This window comes from Apteryx mantelli, chromosome 2, assembly GCF_036417845.1.
Source record: "Apteryx mantelli isolate bAptMan1 chromosome 2, bAptMan1.hap1, whole genome shotgun sequence".
NCBI lineage: Eukaryota > Metazoa > Chordata > Aves > Apterygiformes > Apterygidae > Apteryx > Apteryx mantelli.
Window position 1 is genome coordinate 92,876,419 of NC_089979.1, and position 22,083 is coordinate 92,898,501.

At 36.5% G+C, this 22,083-nt stretch overlaps 1 protein-coding gene across 4 annotated transcripts in view; it reads left to right on the plus strand.

The window, feature by feature from the left end:
- NFX1 (nuclear transcription factor, X-box binding 1) overlaps positions 1–22,083 on the plus strand; it is a 62,395-nt gene that overhangs the window by 18,867 nt on the left and 21,445 nt on the right. For all 4 annotated transcript variants that reach the window (XM_067291045.1, XM_067291044.1, XM_067291047.1 and 1 more), the window contains exons 6-20: positions 1,369–1,440; positions 3,069–3,208; positions 4,367–4,466; positions 4,600–4,817; positions 6,008–6,105; positions 6,774–6,804; positions 8,726–8,808; positions 9,326–9,434; positions 13,449–13,568; positions 14,285–14,364; positions 14,770–15,000; positions 15,298–15,371; positions 17,885–17,986; positions 21,238–21,279; positions 21,572–21,670. In XM_067291045.1, coding sequence (XP_067147146.1) covers positions 1,369–1,440; positions 3,069–3,208; positions 4,367–4,466; positions 4,600–4,817; positions 6,008–6,105; positions 6,774–6,804; positions 8,726–8,808; positions 9,326–9,434; positions 13,449–13,568; positions 14,285–14,364; positions 14,770–15,000; positions 15,298–15,371; positions 17,885–17,986; positions 21,238–21,279; positions 21,572–21,670 — 1,599 coding nt within the window. The remainder of the gene's footprint in view (positions 1–1,368; positions 1,441–3,068; positions 3,209–4,366; positions 4,467–4,599; positions 4,818–6,007; positions 6,106–6,773; positions 6,805–8,725; positions 8,809–9,325; positions 9,435–13,448; positions 13,569–14,284; positions 14,365–14,769; positions 15,001–15,297; positions 15,372–17,884; positions 17,987–21,237; positions 21,280–21,571; positions 21,671–22,083) is intronic.

Sequence of the window (22,083 nt, forward strand, 5' to 3'; positions counted from 1 at the left end):
AACTAATTTAATGCCCTGGTCTTTTTACTGCTTCCCTTCTGTTTCCTGTTTTCTCCAACTTTCATCCAGTTGTGCTCTCTTCTCCCTTTCCTCTTGCCTGCTCTGGTGCTCATTTAACCCTTCAGGAGGCCAGAAGGGTTAGTCAGCTAACCCATCAAAAAGAGACTTTTTAAACCAAGTTAGCATTTTGAAGCGGCAGTGGCTCAACTTTACTGCTAGAGCTGGCAGAAGCTGGATGGTAGGTTAGGCCTTTTGATCAAAAGGGAGAAGTGGTGGAGAAAGAAGGGAGCAGGAGCCCTGGTGACAAACTGCTAACACGACTCAGTCATGTCACATGTGCCTCTAGCAAGTGCAGTACCTTGTCCATATGTAGTGACTGCACTTAGGAAATCGGGTAATTACTTGTAATTGAGTAGTTTGCGTTTGTGGAGATTTTTTGGTGGGGTGTTTTTTGGCTAGGACATCTGGGCTGGCAAGTCCTGTTCAGTAATTCCCGTTTGCTCCATGTGAGAGTTGCTGTACTTGCAAAGGAAGGGAACTGGGACCTGGCTAGGGAAGAATGCAGACAAGTTGATAGTCTTGTAACACTGTTAAGTCAGTTAACTGTTAGAATAGAATGTAATTTCACAAACCTAGGCCTATCAATCCCTAACAGAGGTCTTACTAAAAGATTCAGAGAGGGAGCTGTCTAGGATTTCTTCAAATAGGAGGCGAGATCTGATATTCAAGTAAAGGGCTGGCATTGATAAAACTTGCAGGAAATTGCAGTTGATGGTAAGGAAGAGCAGCTGAGGCAGCCCTGATAAAATTCTCAGGTAACCAAGCATCACCTTTTGTGAAGGGGAGCAGCAGTTGTATTAGCAGCAGTTAAGTAAAGACACCAAATCAAAAGGAGAAATTTCATAGAGAAGTTTTTGTCTCTAACCTGTTAAAGCAATTGGTGACTGTGAAAGAAAGAAAATGTGTTAATGGTTTGGACAGGTCATATTTGTTTTGAGGGCTATCAGTGACTAGCAGGTTTGAGTTGATGCATGCCTGCTGCTGAAATGCAATGTACGAAGTGTGTTCTTAGCAGTGTTACTGTTGATTTGACAGCAATGGGGATGCTGAAAGTTTTCCTTAAACTTCGTTGTCTTAAAAGACTTATGAGACCAATGCAACTGTAATCATTTCTAAATTTTTTTCTTGTGTTAATAATATTTTAATATCCTTCAAGATTAAAGGTTGAATGTATAATGTTCTGATACTTTACTGTTGCATTAAACATTGTTATACTTTTGGGTCACTGAAGATTGTTTCCCTGTGAGTGTTGTAAAGTTAGAGGACAACATTGTACGATTTTGTTTTTCTTTTAAATTTATTTTTAAGCCTCTGCCATCCAGGACCTTGCCCTTCATGCCCAGCCTTTGTGACAAAAACATGCGAATGTGGACGAACAAGGTGAGAATGCTTCTATTGTATTAAAAAAGGTAGCTAATTTTTTCTGAGCTTTAATGTTTGTTGACTAAAATCAGTTGGAGAATTTTATTTAAAAAAGGGAGAGGGCAATTATTTTTACAGCTTTTCTTTGAAAAGAGAGAGAGAGAAATATAGTTGGCTGCATTAAAATCAGATATGATACATGGAGCTGAATTGTCTTAGGAATCTGAGTTGATTTGATTTTGCAGCTGCATTCTGATATTTATTTATTTTCTGTTGTGGAAGACCCAGATAAAGAAGTAGGAAAAAAAAATCATGTTTTCTATTTAAATGGAACATAATGCTGAGTTATTCAATTCCAGGAGTAGTAATTTAATTTCAGAAATAACGTATACAGTTGTGGGAAGCTGTACCACTAACAATAGGGAGGTCTATAGCAAACTCCAGATTTGAAGATTTGTTTGCAAGATTTGTTTCTTTGCATGTTTGATGCATATGGTATCATTGCCAGCAGCAAGACTGTACTGCCCCTACTTTTCTGTCATGCTTTGTGTTCAGTTGTTCTGAGAGTATTCGGAGTCCCTGTTCTAGCTACTTAGAAATGATCCTGTGTTGGTCTGTGCTCGTTTCCAGAACCAAAACAAACAAAAACCTGTTTCAGTGTAAGCATTCTCATTCTAGGAAAAATGATTGCAGACTTTTGCAAACATTTCTGAAAACTTGAATATAACATTAGGTGATCTGAATTTTTTTTTTAAGGATGTGATACTGTAGCAGATGCAGCTGTTTCTGTAGATGCGTTTGTAGCTGAAAGCACCTTATCTTCAGTAGAAAACTGGATTAGTTGTAAATTACTGAATTCTGTTTTGCATGATAAGGTCTCTTCCATTTTTCTATATTCTGGCTATTCCTTGTTGTTTAAAACTTTAGTAGATGCAACCAAGCTTGAGATTTTTTTTTTTCCTCTCTCTCTCCCATGTTCTTCCCAATGCCAGCTGCTTGCACCAGATTGCTATTTTTTTGTAATACTGCATTAGCATTTAAAACTTGCTTCTAAATTTCTTTTTTCATTATGTGCTGTGTCACCATCCAGGATGTGTGGCATGGCACCTCTAACTTTAAGATGTTTTAAAGTTGCTATTTCTTATGTGCATTTTAGAGTCATTGTGTGAGGTCTGTTTGTTAGCAGGCCAAAAGGATAAGCATTTAATATTTTGTCCCATATGTCTTATCTCACAAGTGCGAAATAAAAGAACAACCTTGTTTTTGAATTTCAACTCTGTTTATTTTATTTTGACATGTAGAGTATGAAGTCACTAATGCTATCCAGAGCAGTGGTTTGATCTTCTTGGTATTATGGCTCTTGTTACTTTTTTGTTTAAAAAAAATAATAATAATTTGCTTTTATAAACATATTTGATTAATCCAAGAGGAACCTGTGACCAGTGTTGATACTACTATAAACTGTAGGGAAAAATGTGGTGATTCTACATCAAGCAACAGTGGCATAACAAGCATAAACTGTGCATTGGGTACAAGTTGGTGAAGGGGGAAAGTGGGTGAAGATTTCCTAACAGCTCTTCTGTTAGTAAGTAAATGTGCTGAGGATTTTAAGACAGCTAATAAACTATGGTGTGTTTTCACTACAGTCACTCAGTTCGCTGTGGCCAGTCAACAGCAATTCATTGTTCTAATGTCTGTGGAAATACTTTAAATTGTGGTAAGCACAGCTGTACCCAAGTGTGCCATGCAGGAAAATGCTCACCTTGCCAACTAGCAGTACAGCAAGGTAAGTATCAGAATACTTTATGCATGTCCACCTTCTACTAGCAAGAAAGGGGGGGGGGGGAAATCAGCACCACGAGGCAAGTGCTTTATCTTTACTTAACAGGAAAAAAAAAATCCATTCCTAGAATCTTTAAATAAATCAGGAAACATATGTCAGCATCTCTACATACTTAAAAATGAATATAAACATGGCTAGAAGAATCCTGTCAAGATGGTTAGGGTGCTGGAGCACATGCCCTGTGAGGTGAGGCTGGTGAAATTGGACTTGATTAGCTTGAGAAGAGGTCCCCTCCCTTAGGAGGGACCTGATAGCAGCCTTTCAATACCTACAGGAGGCAATCAAGAAGACAGAGCCAGGCTGTGTGTGGTGGGAGGATGAGAGACAATGAGCATAAGCTGAAATGACAGGTTCCACCTGGCTATAAGGAAACTTTTTCCACCATGAGGGCAGGCAAGCAGTAGACCAAGTTGCCCAGAGAATTGGGCAGCCTCCATCTTTGAATGTTTTCAAGACCCAACTGGATAAAGCCTCGAGTAACCTGGTCTGATCTCATAGCTGACCCTGTTTTGAGCAAGGGCTTGGAGTAGATGACTTCCTGAGGTCCTTTCCAAACTGAATTATCCTGTGATCCTACTTAATCTTTCAATATAATTTCAAGACTTGATTAGTAGAAAAAGAATAGAAAGAGCTGCATGAAAATGTGTTTCAACAAGCTGCTTTTCATTTCTGCTAAAGATATTCTAAACTTGGTCTTGAATGAGAATGAAGATATCTAAGAATGTTAGCCAGTATACTATTATGTTTTTGTTGAATAGTTTATAAAGAAAATTGCAAGCATATTTTCTTGACTTTTAAGGTAATACTTAGCTTTGATTACATATACTGCTTCAACAAGGAAGCTTTTTTGTGCAGGTAGTACTTTCCCTTTTCTTGTTTTTATCTCATTGTCAGTACAACTAAAATAGGAATTCCAGTTTCTATAGAACTGAGAAATCTATATAGCTGAATTACATCTAAAGAAAAGCAACTTCATTATCCTTCTAAAAGCTAACTGATAAGTTTCTCATGTTTTAGCTTTACGTATTTACTGTACTCCTGCAAATGTTTTTTCGATGGTATTTTCTTGTGTTTTTTCTGTGGAATATTGCTTTCTTTTAGTGTGTTACTGTGGGAGCAACTTTAAAGATGTATTATGTGGGACAAAGGAAGAATTCTCTGATGGATTTGGGAGTTTCTCGTGTCAGAAGATATGTGGCAAGTAAGGTCACTAATTTAAGCTTTCAAAAAAAAAAAGGTAATCTTATTCATACTTGGTGATCATGATGTTCTTAGGTAATGCTTTTCTTTCTTTTTTTTTTTCCCTCTCCCCTCTTCCCACCCCCATCCCCCAGAAAATTAAATTGTGGGAGGCACAACTGTACACAAGTATGCCATCCTCAGCCTTGCCAGCTCTGTCCACGACTTCCACAAGTAGTGTATCGCTGTCCCTGTGGCCAGACGCCTCTCAGCAAGTTACTGGAACTAGGATGTATTGAACGCAAATTATGCACAGATCCTATCCCATCCTGCGGAAAAACATGTGGCAAACCTCTTTCTTGTGGTAGCTATGGTAATTAGAACTTTCTGCATTGAAATATTGAAAATATCTCATTGTTTAAAAGATGGTTGGTCCTTACAGTTTGATTTCAAAAATAAATATTTTCTTAGTGATTTTGAGCATTAACTGAATTGAGTGAAAAAGCCACTGCAGAGCCTGCAACCTGACTGTGTCTCATCACAGTGATACCTTAGAACTAGGAAATGTATCTGTCTAGGAAGAAAAAATGACATTAGCTAGCCTTTTAAATTTTGTTTACATGGACTTCTCCTGTATTGGGAGAGCTGTAGGAATTTCTAGAGAGTAGTATCTACTGTGGTCTTTTAAAAACCCACCTAGGTCTTCTTGTCTTCTAGGTGAAGTCTGTTAGAGTAGAGATAAATGACCTGGCTTATTTAGATGCCTCTAGTAAATAGTCATGTCCTGCTGCTTTAGGAGGGCCATGAGGGAAAAGTTGTGTTGGAATCTCAAAGGGAGGGTATTATGTGCCAAAATGAATTGACACCTGAATGAGTACATTAAGTAACTGAAGTTAATTTACCTGTGGGATTGTGTGAAGCTCTAATTTTGCAAACCAGATAAAATCGTGATTTGTTAGACTTTTAGAGAGTACCAGTGCTGCCAAAATAAGGACCTCCTGGTAATGACTGATCCACTTAGTCAGCCTTATTAAAGGACTGCAAGTAGAAAGGGAATGAGTAATTTAAGTTTTAGTGGAACTTCAGTTAAGCAGGTAAATGAAATGTGAAAGTATGCATAGCAAGTCATTTGTTTGGACTAAAAAGGAAGAGAAATTTATATACTTGTAAAATTCCAGCTACTAGCATGAGATTGTCATACAAAATCAGAATTTTTTCATATGTTTATGTTTTATATATATATATATAAAGTATGCCTTTTCAATGTTAATTATAGACCTGAAACTCTGGTCTATGTATTCAGGATTTAAATTCAAAAATAATCGCAAAAGGTAGGTCTGTAATATTAAAATATTTTATGCATATTTAATGCAGAATAGTATTCATTTGGAAACCTAACTGCACATATGCATTTTATCTGTGGCCAGTGATGCTCCTAATAAATGTCAAGTTCCAGGTCATGAATTTGACTTTTTTAATTATTATATAATGATTATATATAAAATTTATATATAATAATTATTTTAATGTATTAATGTAATCTTTGTATTTTTCTTTTGAAAGAGTTTGTTCATACATGTGAAAGCCTTTGCCATGAAGGAGATTGTAGACCGTGTTCTCGCACATCAAGTATTTATTGTAGGTGTGGCTTCAAAAAAAAGGTGAGTGTATAAAGCTGGACCATGGAAACAGGTTATCTTTGGTGTTTTTTAAAGCTGTGGAGAAAAAGAAGCTGACATGTTTGAGGAAAAGAAAGCCAAGAAGTACAAGAGCACCAAGAAGGTGCTGTGCTGCTCCTATCAGTTCTTGCACAAGAGTGATTCTTGCTACTAAAGAAGTTAACAGGATTATACTGCGAAGTGCTAACATAGGCCACTTGCCCTAGAGACCATTTCTTGAAGTAGTTTTGCAGCCTATACATACAGTTCTGTTTGTTCTGAGCTGGTTGCAAAGTCCTGTGTTATTCTGCAGTATTTGTATAGTACAAAGCATGATGGCTTTACCAAGAGTTACATAAACTAAGAGAAAGGTAGCCTGAATTAAGTGGGGAATGTAAAACTGCAAGTTCTTGTTTGTGTTGAAACTCTGAAGAAAAAGTATAATGTTAAAAGAATAAAGATTGAAATGGTAAATTAAAGTGTGTGAAATAATGCATAAATGAGGATTTTTCTCTGGCTTTTGTTCCTCTTATTGTATACAAGAGAGTTATGAAGATTAAAACTGAGAGTGCTTCTTTTTTCTGTATCACAACTGGCTAGATGTTTTGCAGATAAGTAAATTTCAATTGTTAAATTTGTTTTGATGTAATCACTTCCTGTTTGTTTCCTAGGAAGTCCCATGTGCGCTCCTCAGAAATAAAGGTATATTGTTATACGTTACATATCTATTATGAAATCATTTTTAAAGTCTGTATAAGTGATAGAGTTCATACTAATTTTGGTTTTGATTGAAAAAGTTGTCAAATATCATCTGATCAATACTGCCACTTTTATCCATGTTTCTATGCCAAGTTGATCACTTCTTGAGATGCTGCTAGTTTTTAAACTGTTTGAAATAAACCTCTTTCACCTCTATCCATCTTTTATGTAAAAAGAGAGTTCTTCAGCACTTAATTTTGAAGATTCCAGTCCATCTGTCTGTTTGAATTTGAGCAGTTTCTTATGCCACCTGCCATATTCAACAAGTTTCCCCACACCATACACACGCACACCCTTTCCTGTACATGTTTGGGTACTCTCTCACTGCTAAGATACAAAGTAGTGATATTGCTCTGCTCTTGTCCAAGTTCCTGTGGAAATGCGAGCTTTGATTCTGCTTATCAGTTGTTCTAATGCTGCTAGTCTTTGTATCTCAGCTCAGCAGAGAGCTTCCAATAGACAATATGTTCACTTTTTGAAAACTTGGAATGTCCTGAAATCTCTTCTGAAAACTGTGGCCAACACCTTCAACAAAATCAGTAACTGATCGATGGATTTTATGTGTCTATATCAAAGTAAAGGACCTGGCTGCAAGATTGTTGTCAGTCTCGCTTCTTGTAGAGTAAGCCTCTTCAAGAAGGGCCTTTCAGATTTGATTAGGGTAGCATTTCACACCAAGGGGATCACTGCAGCTGGTAAATATAAATAGGCAAGAATGTGCCTTCCTGTATCTAGGGCTGTAGCACTGTTGCCCCATGAACCCCAAATAGTCAGTCAGGGGGAGCCCTCTGGTATCTGCTGATCTTGTGGGTGAGCAAGAGAGGTATTTTTAGAGGAGGGAAATAGAAGCATGTGATGTATGCTTCCAGCCATGTCCTCCACTCCCAGACACCACCTCAGTCCTGGAAGAAAACAAGGAGGCCTGGACCATCAGTAAACAGAGGATTACTATTGGCGTGCAGCATCTGGCTGAACTAGCGTGGAAGAAGGTTTCTAAGTACTGTCTCTGCTACCTTTGCCTCCCTTTTGGGAAGGTGGTTGGCTATCCAGAGCAAGGGTACTTGCTTGCAGAGGTCATGTCTGTTGGTCACATACAGAGGAAATTGCCCATCCTGCTTTAGACATAAAAATGCTTATTCCAGGTCAAAGATCACCATTCTCCACCTACTCCTGGTCTGGCAACAGTGGTCTTGGGAGTACTTATGAACACCACTTGCTCAGTTGGCTTCTAAAACCTAAATTTTGTCCTGTTGAATCTTTAAAGCTATTTGAAGAATCTTGATCTAGGGAAGTGTTTCCTTGATGGACCTCTAACTGCTAAGGTACTCATTTACAAGATGTTTAAGATAGCAATGTGCATATTTCCTTTTTTGAGTTTTTGTCTATGAGGACTTTGTTCTGCAGAATCCACAAGCGATTGCTCTTGTGTAGATGGTGATAATTTTTTTTTTTTTTTTTTTTTTGTTCATGCCATTTCATCAGCATATAAACAGTAGCTGGATTTCCTGATATACCACTTTACGAATTTGAGCAGTCTTAAATTTGATGTTTATGGTACTTCACTGCATCAGGAATGTTAGCCTTTAAAAGATGTGATATTTATTTTGTTAAGAAATCGGATGCAACAGTTTATGTACCAAACTAAATATAAATGATTGTTGTCCAGTGTCAAAAACTTGTATCATCTTTGGTGCTGAATTATGTTCTTCTTTATGTATACATATATCCTGTTTTCTGTGTTTTATTGCTCAAGACCAGGTCTTGCAACAACCTTAGTGCAGTGTTGTGTTGTGACTGCAGCTTTTGTTCGTGGGATGAACAGAGATATAAAAGTCATATTTTGTTTTGTTTTCCTTGGTAATAGCTGCTATTACATTTATGTGTGACAAGCGATGCAACAAGAAAAGGTCGTGTGGACGACACAAATGTAATGAAATTTGCTGTGTGGTAAGTTCACCTGTGTGGTTTTATAAAGTTGTTCATTGTGAAACATGTTTGGTTTTGGTTATGATTTTAAAAGACTTCTTTGCTTTTCCATCTTTGCATTTTGGTGCATGTTCAGTCTGTTTGCAGTACTGGTCCTGCTCAGATGTTTGTGTACCTATACTAACTCTGCAGCATTCATTTCATGGGTATTGTTATAAAATGTAAAACTATGTTCCAATCTAGGTGTGGTTAAGTCAAGTAAAGGTACTTTATGTCAGTACAGTGATTCCTGGGGGAAATGGGAGGGGAGGGAAATAGCTGTTTAACTTAACTTCATAGATGAAGTATGTGTCTGCACTAGAGATCTTAACAGAATCAGCTTTAAAAATTCTGTATCCCTGTAGTGGTGAAACATGTCTAGATCAGGCCAAAGCTGATATAGTGTGCTATATGTTTTGACAATTGGATTATGACCTCACAAAGAAACAAGAAACCTATGAATTTCTTAATTCAGCTTTTCTTTTTTGCTCTCTCCTAGGACACAGAACATAAGTGTTCTTTGGTTTGCGGGCGCAAACTCAACTGTGGGCTTCATAGATGTGAAGAACCCTGCCATCGAGGCAGCTGTCAAACATGCTGGCAAACAAGTGAGTTAAATGCAAGACTTCATTAATTCTTAAAAGTTACAGAAGTCTAGTCACTTAATTGGTCAGAGCTAGAAATAGAATCTGATCAGAATCTGAAGATAAGCAGATGATTGGTGGTTTTTTTCATGGAAGAGAAAGTTATTTAATTGTAGATGAATTTGTGTTGGATTTAATAGTTAAATATATTCAGTTATGCATATAGGTCCAGCAATCACTTAAAAATTTTGAGGAATCATGCCAAAAAAAAACCCTTCTAAGTTAAAAGTAATCTTCTGTTTAGCAACATAGTAACTATGAAAGGTGGTAGAGTATATGGCAGAAGTCTGTTTAGCTGCTTAGAATTTAGACTTTTCCAACTTGATCCACTAGTGATTTTGCTCTGGGGAGGACCATGTGAAGGAATGGTAGATGTCAGTCTTGTGTGTCTTAGGCTTTCTGGTCACATCCTGAGTGGTAAAAATTACCTCTAAATTGTCAGAAATAGATTGACAGCCATCAGGTATTAATTTTTTGTTATGATTACTGAACATTATACAGATTTAAGATGGTACAATAGTTTTAGACAGGTATGTGCTCTGTTAAAAGCTGTTCCAGTTGATGATATTTTTCCACAACTGCTTTTTACCCCTTAATGTAGGGGACTCCAAGTTGATTATTTGCACCATTTTAATAGATATTAATTTCTCTGATTTGAGCCTGAAGCAGACAGAAGAAGGCTTATAAGTTTCCTTCTGCTAGCAGAATCTTAAGTTGATCTGGAACATCATGTGAAATTGAGGGGGGGAAAAATTAAAATGTCATTTCATGTTTTAATCTAGGTTTACCCTTTCTTTATGTAGATGTACTTTACCACAAAAAAATTATTATAAGCTATCTATTAAATGCAGGTTTTGAAAGTTGGGCAGGGAAGCCACTTAATGGATCATTCATCATTTATCTTTCCATTCAGTCTTGGGTTTGAAAAGTTCGAAAGTTTTCTTTAAATCCATTATCCTTAACAGTCTTTCAGCTACTAATTTGCATTTTATTTTTGCTTTTCCTTTAATCAGAAAAAAAATGTGAGGGGAAAGTGTTTCTTGATGAATGAAATCTAAATACTCGCTTGGAGTTTCACTTATGCTTTCATCAAGCATGTGTTTTGTCCAGTAGTACTGCAGCCACTCTTGGACAAAACTGAGATTTAGCTGAACAAACCATGGGAAACTACTGGACATGTGAAATTGCTGAACATAACAAATACCACAGTGAAAAACTGAGATAAGCTTCAGGTAGCACTGTGAGGAATGGCTGGATTTCTCAGATAATTAAGGGTGAGAGGTGGCTGAACTTAACAGATGATTGGAGGGCAATATTGAACATTTTGGGGAGTGGAATCCTGAAAGGCCAACAACGCCTAGGTAACCATATCAGCAATACCAATGCTGGGACAGCCTGGGATATGGTATCAGAAATACTAAATTTGGGTATGGATGTAGCAAGACTGGGACCAATTACAAAAGTTATTGTGACAGGTTGTTTATTTGGGAGAAAACAAGGGTAGAGAAGGGTCAAGGTGGATGGGGGGAGAAGTACGTGCATGGGAAAATGAAGGTGGGATAAAAGGCACCAGGCACGTGAAGGATCTGTGAATGTGGTTGTGAATCTAGAAAGTTGGGGTGGTGGGGTGTGTGTGGGAGGCGGGAAGATGTCACTAGTGAACTTTAATTCTGATCAGCTGGAGAGGAAGAACAGGACTTAACTATTTGTATTCCTGTTTATATGAATATTGTTGGTGTTTGGGCTCTGTGTGTCTATTGTGTGTGTACTGTTTGTGTCTGTCTCCTTGGAATATGTGTTCAGTCTTGCTACTGGCTGGACCTGCGTATAGGGACAGCAGCAGCCACACCCATCAGATGGGGACAGGAGAAACCTCCTGGGTTTTAGAGTACTTCAGATTTGGCTTTAGTGGACCAGGAAGGAGGAATCTCCTGGTTTACAGAGTCCACTGGATTCAGCAGCTCCTTTAACATATTCATCCTCTCTTCAGCTTGGAATTGTTGTTTTTATTTTTATTGCCCCATTATTCTCTTATTTTCTCCTAGTTTCCTTCTTGTTGTTTTCCCTGGTCTGTTATCTCTTTATTCTTGTATGGACCAATCATAGTCTCATTTTGTTCTCACATCTTCTTTATGACTTCCAATATTGGCTATATATTTTTCACTTAATATCCTGTCTTTCTAAGGATTTATCTGTTCTAACTGTGATTTGCGTTCCAGTCAATTTCCTTCCCACAGTTTCTTTAAACTCTAAAAAAACAGCTGTTAACACTGCACAAAAATCAATATAGTTATGTTTTAGTTGGGATGGTGTACAAAATGGTGTTTATACCTTTATTTTTTATTTTTTAATCAGTGGGACTTGTATTCTTGTGATAAGGGTATAAAATGTTTCCCAAACAAGGAAAGAAACAAACCTGATAGGCAGCCTGAGACAGAGATTGCTTCCAAAACACACAAAGTTAGTTTTGAAGTATCTGGACATGTTCATAAGCTGGTTATGAGGAGCCATCAAAAACTAAATAGCATGAAGAAGAGTACAGAAGAGGTTCCAGAACAAAGTCTAGAGGCTGGGGGCCTTTTGGTAATTTTCTCTGAAATGTTTCCAGTATTGTGTGCAGAGCTGGGCAAAAGCACAAAATCTAATAATAGGTATGAGAAAATGATAGGTGGAAAGTTTAGAATTAGTAGGAGCTAGAGAGGAATTTGGAAAACAGGAATTTTTGAGATCTCCTTTTCAAGTCAGGGATAGAACAGGAACAGCTTTCAACCTGACATGAGCATTACTCTTGCTCTAGTTCAAAATGTTGCTGTCAAAGAACCACTTAATTGTAATCCAGTATGAAGTGATCGTAGTTCAGTTTTCTTGCAGGCACCACAAAAGCTAATTCTCTTTAGAAAAAAACAAAAAACAACTTAAGTAAAACATTTGTATATTTAAAGACTTCTCATAGTGGACACCCACTGCAAATACACATCTACTACCTTAAAATCATAGTAGGAGTTTGTAGAACTTTCAGAATTCATAAAAACTAACAATGATATCTCGGATACATTGGTAGCAAGAAACCAAGAAGCCTATCAGGCCCAATGTAGGTGCAAATGTTCAGAGAAGAAGAGGCCCACACAGAAAAGTTTAAAAAATAACAACAATAATACAACCCCTTTTTCTTACTTTGTCTTTACTTGTTGAGAAACCTGGTGAACTGTTCTTTTTGGAGGGGTGGGGAAGGCCTCTGATAGGATCTGTCTCAGACTGAAATGTCAGTAAAAGAGATCTTTGAACATATAGGCAAAATGGAAATAACAGATCTGGAATACTGTAACAGGCTGATATTCACCAATGGACTGTAGAGGAACTTGATGCTGACTTGTAATCTCCAGTATGTAACGTCTCATTCAATACTGCCTCAGTCCAAGAGAAGTGAAAGTCAACAAACATGATATTGATTTTTTTAAAAGTGGGGGAGCTCAGGGAACTATTAGAGTAGCAAGCCTGTTTCTCAGAACAGATAAACTGGTAGAAGCTACTGTGAAGAACAGAATTAATGAAATTGGAACATATGTTGTTTGACCACTTCTATGTAGTTTACTTGCTCCTTCGTAATTTTATCTTTATCTAGTAAGGAATACTACCATTAATAAGATTCCCTATGTTTCAAACAAACTAAAACCCCTCCTTTAGTCATCCTTAACTATGTTAGAGTGATATAGTGAACTTGTTAAAAACTCTTTATATATCTTAACTTACAGCTTTTATTTTCACCTTTTTTTATCTAATGTCTTTATTACTCCTTTCACCTGCTTTTTTATTCTATGCAGTTTTTTCCTGAGATGTGAAATCTGGCTTTTCATGTGCTTTATGCTAAACAGTGACCAGTACCAATTTGTTCTGTTTTTTTTAAACAGGTGAGAAGTTTAACTACATGTATAAACTGTAGCCATTGAGATGTGTTTGTTTTGTGGGTTGCTCTTTCAGGTTTTGATGAATTAACTTGTTACTGTGGTGAATCAGTGATTTACCCCCCCGTCCCCTGTGGCACTCAGCCACCAGAATGTAAAAGAACGTGCACCAGGCCACATGAGTGTGATCATCCAGGTAAGTCAGACTCAAAGCTGCTTAGCTTTAAAAAACAAACAAAAACCAAAAAGACAACTATCAAAATGTAGTAAACTGTACTTGGGTCTGTTTGAAAATATTTGCTTTTTTTTATTATCACCTTTTGAAGTAGCTGTGAATATTTCTCAAAGTCTGCACTTAAAAAGCAACCAATTAAAAATTTGCCATGAATACCAGTGATGGTACTTCTGACTACTAAAATGCTAGGTTTTCCTTTATGATCCAGACAGCAAGTTTTAGACATTAGTAGTAATCACAACAGATTAAATACTATATTCTAAAGATTAAGCACGGTGAAACAGTAGGGTAATCTAGTTGTCAATTTGTTTCTAATTTCCGTGAAATTACACTGACTGATTGCAAAATATAGAGCAGACATTTGCTTTAGACCAAAAGATCTGTTTTCTGAAAAATTCTGTCTAATAGCATAATCCTGCTCAGAAGATACAAATGTTTGCTATTTTCTACCATTTACTTTAGAAAATAGGAAAGAATATTCACCTAAAAATCTGCCATCTTAATTTTAAAGTGTATTTTAAAGAACAGATTACATTTGCATGAAGCCTCATGCTTCTCTTAAGTTGTGTAGTTCCAAAGTACTAACTCATGTTTAGTAGTCCTTACCATCTTCTTTAAAACATTTAACTGGAGTATAGTAATAAAACTGTTTTCTTTTTATATTTCTGTGACTACAGTGTACCATTCATGTCATAGTGAGGAGAAATGTCCACCATGTACCTATCTCACTCAGAAATGGTGTATGGGCAAGCATGAAGTAAGTCTGGCCATTTAGTGTTTTTTTTGAATGCTAAACATGTAGCTTGAAAATATTTGTTCATGTTCAGGATATACTTTTTATGTAACTTAAAGAATAAGCATTTGTTACTTCACTTTCCAAGACTGAAGGTTTAGGTTTTTGTTGTTCCTTTGGAATAGAATATGTTACCGGTGTTTGCGTTTAATGCGATTAAATTGTCAGAGTAGATCTTTCATGCCTTATCATTCAGACCAACTGCCACATAAAGAAAAACTCTGGCGTTTTCTTAAAATGTTCTAGTATTATGGTTCTTGCTCTGACAGTGCTGAAAGAAGATGTGAACAGTAAAAGTACTTTGAGATTTGCTTTTATAGCTGTTCATTTTTAGTCGTAATGTGTCATCTTCCTCCTCCCATCTTCCAGCTGCGGAATAATATTCCCTGTCACCTCACTGATATTTCCTGTGGACTTCGCTGCAATCAAATGTTAAAATGTGGAATGCACAAATGTAAAAGAATCTGTCATAAAGGAGAATGTCTTATAGATGAAGAATGTAAACAGCCATGTACTATTCCAAGGCTATATTGCAGCCATCCCTGTATGGCTCCATGTCATCCTTCTTCACCCTGCCCGACAACTTCCTGTTCTGCTAAGGTTAGATGCCCAAAGAAAATTCATTGTAATTCGCAGACAAATTGCATAGTTTAATTATTGGCCAATAAGAGTAGCGACAAAATGTCACGTTTGTATATTGATATCATGGCATTTTTGCTGTAAACTTAAAATACTGAAAAATATGATGAAGTATTTTTTTTTAATTACTCATCGTTTTAAAGTAGCCACTCTTTCATTAAAATTGAAATTTTTGAAAGAATGTATTTGCCTCCTTCCCCCCACCTGTCAAAAAAGACAAAAGTTTAAAAAAGCTGCTGTCTTTTTTTGATACAACAGGTCAATCTCCATTGTGAATGTGGAAGAAGAAAAGAGAGTATGATTTGCTCAGAAGCATCTAATACGTATCAAAGGTTTGTACTGCAATAATTCTTTTCATTCCTTTATTGCACTTAATTTTTTGCAGTTTGACTAAATGTAGAGCTTGACTAACTATATTTAATTCACAACCCTTTCACATTCTTTTTTTGTACTTAAACCTACAGTTTCTTTCTTACTATTCCCCCAGACTTTCATATCAGACATGTTGTATTGAAACACATTCATCTTCCCACTACTGTTAGTCTGTAAATGTGATGACATATCAAAGCTTGGATTTCCCACCTGTGAAACTGTTCTTCCCACATAGAGCAATTAGATGCAGACTAATTGGGCAGATCCAGATTCAGACACCTGAATATAGGTGACTACCTATAAGATTTCACGTGCAATTTGGTGTCAGAGTTCCCATTATGTGTGATAGAAACCTAGTCACTACGGGCAATAGAAGCAAAAGGGTCATTTAAGTTCATCCTGAAAGAGACTGATAAATCTTCTTAGATTCCATTGACTGTAGTGAAAGCTTTGGCAGCTAAATCTTTGTGTCTTAATGTGCAAACTGAGTCCTACCAACTCCAATTTATTGCAGTGAATTTGTCTCCAGATCTTCCATCTAAGCTTCCTTTATTTTTAATTTTTTCCTGTCTTATGGGAGAGGGGAAGGAAAGGACAAGGAAGCGAAGAACGCAGCAGGGCTTTGGAACTTCTGAAATGAGAAGGACAAAAAAAATTATTCCTCTGAAACAGTGATTGAGAGGAAATCCAAAAACAAATCTGGAGAGTTGATATGCAACCAAATTTTTGTTCCGCATCCCGGTTGATGGGAGACAGGAACAACCTGTGACTGCTGTCTTCTAAAGAAAGTTTCTTAATGATTATTTCTTTCCTTTAAGCAGTGGTATTTGAAGACTTGATACTAGCCCAGTTTAGAATATACTGCTCTGTTCCTACTGAACATTGCATAGACTTAAATTCTGTCATAATTTGCCTTAACATCTGCTTGTACTTACTGAAAATGAAGTGGATATCGGAGACAGTTAAGAACAATTGTAATCAGTACTAAGCAGGATGCTAGGTAGACTTACAAGAGTGGTAATCATTGCTTTCTGAAAAAAATAAAATAATCTTTTTGTTAAAATTAACAAAAGCTTTTCTAGTTTAACTAAACAGAAATTTCTCATTGAATAAGCATAGCTACATTTAATTAAAAACAAATCTCTATCTCCCTATGAATAAAAATCAGAACATTAACTCGACTTTGAACTACCAGTTTAGAGTTGAAATGTGTTTGTCATCAATAATAAGCTGAGAAGGTAGCTTGATTGTAAGTCCCAAATTTTTGAAGACTGTAATACTTCCACCCTCTCTGAGGCTTACACTCTCCAAAAATATTCATACAGGGGAAATGTCTTTGAAGTCCGCAGGAGTCCTTGCATACATGAAGATCAAACACACAGTTTCTCATGAGAGCCCAAGTCAAGAGGAAGGAAGGGTAAACAATCAATTTAATGCAAACCTCTGTATCAGTAGCTTCAAATGTCTTCATATATATTTAATTCTTGGACTTTACAATAACTGATACTACCAACAAGTTAATTCCTGGCCCAGTTGATATTAATGAAAGTGCTGTTTAGTGTCAGCTAAGTTTGCATGATAAATCCAACTGTTCAGATTGCAATGTCTGTACAGATGATATAAGTGCACGTGTCATTATCATCTAATGGAACATTAGCTTGACTTTGTCATTGCCCGATAAATTTGAAGCTATTGGTGGCTCTCACTGACATTTGTCACACTGACGAATATGTTATTTGATTATCTTCCTGATGGACAATTAGTTGTTTTCTGAATCTGGTGTGAAGGATCTGGAGAAAAGTGTGTCCTTTTACATGAAAATTAACAGGAAAGAAAGTTCAGAGGATAGAATTTTCCATTTTCAGGATTTTGTTTAAGAATGGTGTGGGATATTTCACCAAACACTCACTGTGCAATTTTAATCATAGAAATTTTAGGAAGAAAATCAGACTGGGAAGGCTAATTATTGATGGGAACAATACAATTTTCTGTGTAAAGATTCTTTTTAACAGTTTTAGCAGGTATTTCTGCTCTTTCAGGAAACTCAATTTATAGGTTTTAGTTACACAGTTAAAGAAGAATCACATGAAAGTTGAATGTGTCAGAACTGCAAAACTATTTGAAAAGGAAAATAATTCTAAACCTACACGGTCATCTGGGAAGCAGATGGGAAGAAAAAGCATTCACTTTGCCTAATCTACACTTGCATAGAATGGATGCTCTGAATAATCTGGAGAAGCAAGCTTCTTGCTCTTAACTGTTCAAGGGGGATGAGAGAGAATAATCTTTTAATTTACGAAGCTGGTCTAAACTCCTAAATCTAGGTGATGTGGAACTAGGTTCCTTTCTGTAATCTGACCAGGAAACAATCAGTCTTACTTCTCTTTCCAAATAGAGATTTAAATCTACAGCTTCATACACCTTTTCCAAGTTTTATGTCTTGCATCAAATGAAGTTTCATGCTCTTTTTCAGAATAGCTGCTATATCTATTGCCACTAAGTTAACAGATCTGCAACTTGGAGATTCTGTGGAAATCAGTAGGCTTATTACAAAAAAAGAAATGAAGCAAGCCAGGTAAGGATATTTCTTTGAAACCCTTGTGGGTACCTGAAGCATAGATGGTGTTGAAAACGTAATATTGTGAGCAGATTCCCAGCTAAAACAGGAAGATGTTAAATAGGCTGACTATACTGTAACAATACTGTTAATAGAGAATTTTGCAAATCTTTAGCTGTTCATGTTTGTTTTCATATAGAATGAGTTCTCTACCATTGGCTGTTTTGTTGTAATATTATACTTATATATGGAACAATATAATTGTGGTTTCAGAGTTTCTGTCTACTCCAGCAAACTTTCTGGAGTTTGTCTGGATTTGTATAGATTGCCAGGCAGTGTAGTCTTTTTTTTGCCACCATATTCTTTTAACATTCCTTCCTGGATGGTTAATAGGGCACATTTTTCCCCTAGTTATTTTCTCACTGTTTATATTGTTTTTGTTACCCTTTTTAGATTCTTTACATTTGTTTCTCAATTTATACTTGGATTTTCTGTGCTCTCATAATGCCTGGCACTGGACATCATCTTTCAGGTCACTAAAAATACTTGTGACTTAATCAAATTGGTGTTTTTCTGTACCTTTTGATGTTCCATCTGGATTGGGATCGCTTGTGGTTTTGCTTTAAATAACTAATTCTTTAAGGAATTGTAAGTTTTTCCAGCCACCTTTTTGCCTTCCATTGAAGGCAAACCTGTCTTCCATTGAATTTTACTGATATCTTTGCTCTTGAAGTCCATAACTTCTGTTTTTAGGTTTGTTTGGGGGGGGAGGTTGTTGCAATCTTTCCTCTCTGAATTGAGAGTTTGATTTGTCATTCATTTATGTTAACATCTAACATCACTATTCCTTTTTATTGCATAAAATCAAATCAGTGAAACTTCCCTTCCAGTTGTTTCACCACTTCCTGTATCAAAAGCTAGTACCAAGATATTTCAAGAACTCTTGTTCGTCATTCTGTTTAATTGTTTTATGCCTATAAAATTGGAGTACATTATTATTACTATGTCTTTTGGGGTATTTTTCTGCACTGAAATAATTTTAACTCTGAGTGTATGGGCAAAATGAAGCAACTAATAGCAGAGATAATGCATTGGAGCACTGGCTCGTCTCGGTCTCCAGCCTCATTCTAGTTGGGCCAGTCTTATACTTCAGAAGAAAAGGAAAAGAAAAAAAAATCATTGTGGAAGGAGGAAATCCTTAGTAATTCCTCTATGCAACTTGTATAAGCATGGTATTAGTATAGTATAAGCACGGTGCAAGAACACAATTAACATACAGTAATTGGATCTTTTTTTCAGCCTACCTTGTGTGTTTCAATTAACTGAATACTCAGTTTACAGTATAAGCATTATTTTTCAGCTCTAGAATTACTGTAGAAGATCTTTGTTTTGCCAGGATTAAGCCTCAACCATCTTGTTCTTACTTGTATCACAGTGCCAGTCAGATGACAATGATATAAAGCCAACTTAAGCGTTTCAAAAGGGCTATTAACTACAACTTATCTGCACTGTGGTGTTTTTGGTGCTTTTGACAGGGGTTTGTTCCTCATTGTTTATAGAAAGCAACCATTTGGCAGTGGTAGACCTCAGAGGCAAAAAACATTTTAAGCTACTGAAGCTGTGAATCTTTGTCGTCACAATTGTATATTGGTCAGAAGGGCTGAGAAGATGGGAGTGCCTCCGTTAGTGTCCCAGCCTTTGTAATATGTAATACAAACTGTATGGTGTAGTCACTGCTGCACCTGTTTCTGTGCCTTCCTAGTGCAGGAGTGTAATACATTCATACAAGGAAATCAACACACCTGGCTAGAAAAAGATTCCAAGCATTTGGTTTAATGAACCTAGCTGGGGATTATTTAAATATTCACTGGATCTGTGTGGGTCTCTCAGCTCACATCTGTAACTGAATTCTGAATATCATTAGAAAACGTGCAGTAAAGTAGACTAGTTCTTGAATGGTTGAAGTGACCAGAGATGACTTTTCTTTGAGTAGACCTTTTCTGAATCAAATATATCTAAGCTATGACAGGTAACCTTCATTCAGGTATAGCCAGAGGAAGTATTCTGCCTTCCTCCTTCCCTTTTTGCTTACCAAATGGGTGGGACAGAAGGAGGGGGGAGAGATGGTGGGCACAGACAGTGTTTATTCTTCAGGTCCTGGTTTATTATCAAACTAATGTTTTCAAAGTATCTTACAAATCTGCTTCACTTATGAAATACTCTGCTATTGTGAATACAAACTATACAGAGATTTTCGTTCTTTGTTTCTCTCTGGTTCTGTCTGTAGACATTTAGTAACTTAAATTGGTTTCTCAATTTTTTTTATGACAAATTTGGTCACTACTAAAGTAGTATCTCTAAATTGGCTACATTCCTCTTTTAGAAGAGGAGAATGTGATTCTTCAAGCAAATGACTTTAAACAATACCCTGTTGACCTTAGAGTGCAAGTATGTTTGCTTTCTTCTATCCCCTTTAAGAAAACCATTAGAAGTTCTGGACCCTAAGGCTGTGTGTCTCCGAACATAGTATATGTCACTGAGTGAACCAGTTGCCTCTATAGAAATTAATTGATTGAAACCAAGCAACTATTATCAACAGAATGAAATCACTCGTGCTGTCTGTTAAGGATAGAAATCTGTACTTGCCAACTGTGAAAATATATATATATTTTTTACAAAACTCTTGCTCCATCTCTGACCTTTAAAACCCTTTAAGTAAAATGACAAAACATGTTACAAAGATGAGCAAGGAAACTGAAATTCATGACTCTACTGACACTAGAAGTTACGGACTTAGTAGAGATGGTGATTCTTACAGTGCATTGTAATCTTTTTTCCTACACATAGCTAACTGTCCTATTTTCCTCAGTTGATATATGTATGTATGTATAAGTAGGCATATATATATTTTGTTGCTTAGGAGTGACATTGTCCCATCTTCTTTTGTTAATTCCCCATCCTTCTCCGCTTCCCCTCTGTGCTGATATCCACTGCATTTTTCCTGAAATGATCCAATTTACCAGTATAAGCAGATCAGCTTGTATTTAAATTTGATAACTGCTGCTTCTATTCAAGACCTGAAGAAGGACCCGTGTGCTTGAAAGTCTGTGGTTTTTTTAAATTGTGTTATCTGATCTAATACAATAAACTATTCCCACACACTCTGTTTATTTCCTTAGACTATGATAATGATACGATAGCAACAAAACTACAGCTTAAATGTATAAGGGAAGTGTTGATGCTAATTATGTTTTTCTCTAATAATTCAGGTTGCAATGTGATGAAGAATGCTTAGCTCTTCAGAGGAACAGGTAGGCAATGAACTTACTTATTTTTATTAATAAATTGTCTAGATTCAGAAAGCTAATGCTGTGTGGAAAATCTTTCCTGTATGACATAGAGAGCTGAAGAACGTCAGGGTGATCCTTGTGTTCAGGGATCTATACTGGGCGATCAGAGTTCTTACTAGAATATTTTAGTGAAAAGTTGGAGTAATTTCAAATATACAGACTAGATTTTTTGAGCTCTTTATATTGGCAGCCTATCTCTTCACTCGTCAGTGACAAAGTGTTTTGTTTGTGTTCCCACGATCCCTGGATTTAGGCGTCTTGCTGAGGCTCTTCAAATAGATGATAATTCTGACCCTTTTAATGTCCGCTCTTCTGTACCAAAATACAGTGACCTTTTAAAAGAAGATGCAAGGTATGTGTTTTCATGATGACATGGATCTTGTGGTTAAGATTTACATATCTTTTTTTCCCATCTGCTCTGTGTTTTAAGATTCTTTTAATTATTTCAGGTGTATATACCAAGCACATACATAGGTGTCAAAGTAAAACAGTGTTGAGAGCAAGGAATAAGAGTTAAGAGTAGGAAACAGAATATTTCTATTTACTCTTGTAAAAATGCCTGCGTTTACTCTTCTTTCTAGCTTTGGCACTAGGTAATCACTGAGGCAAAGGAGGTGTGTACTTCTCAAGACCACCTAAGTGAGAACCTGATTAATAAAAAGTGCCTGTGTGGCCAGTTCATTCTGTAACAGGACTGGATTTAGAATAGGAACGCTAGTTCTCCACTGTTCTTCTCACTGTGAATCAGTACATGTGCTTCCCGTA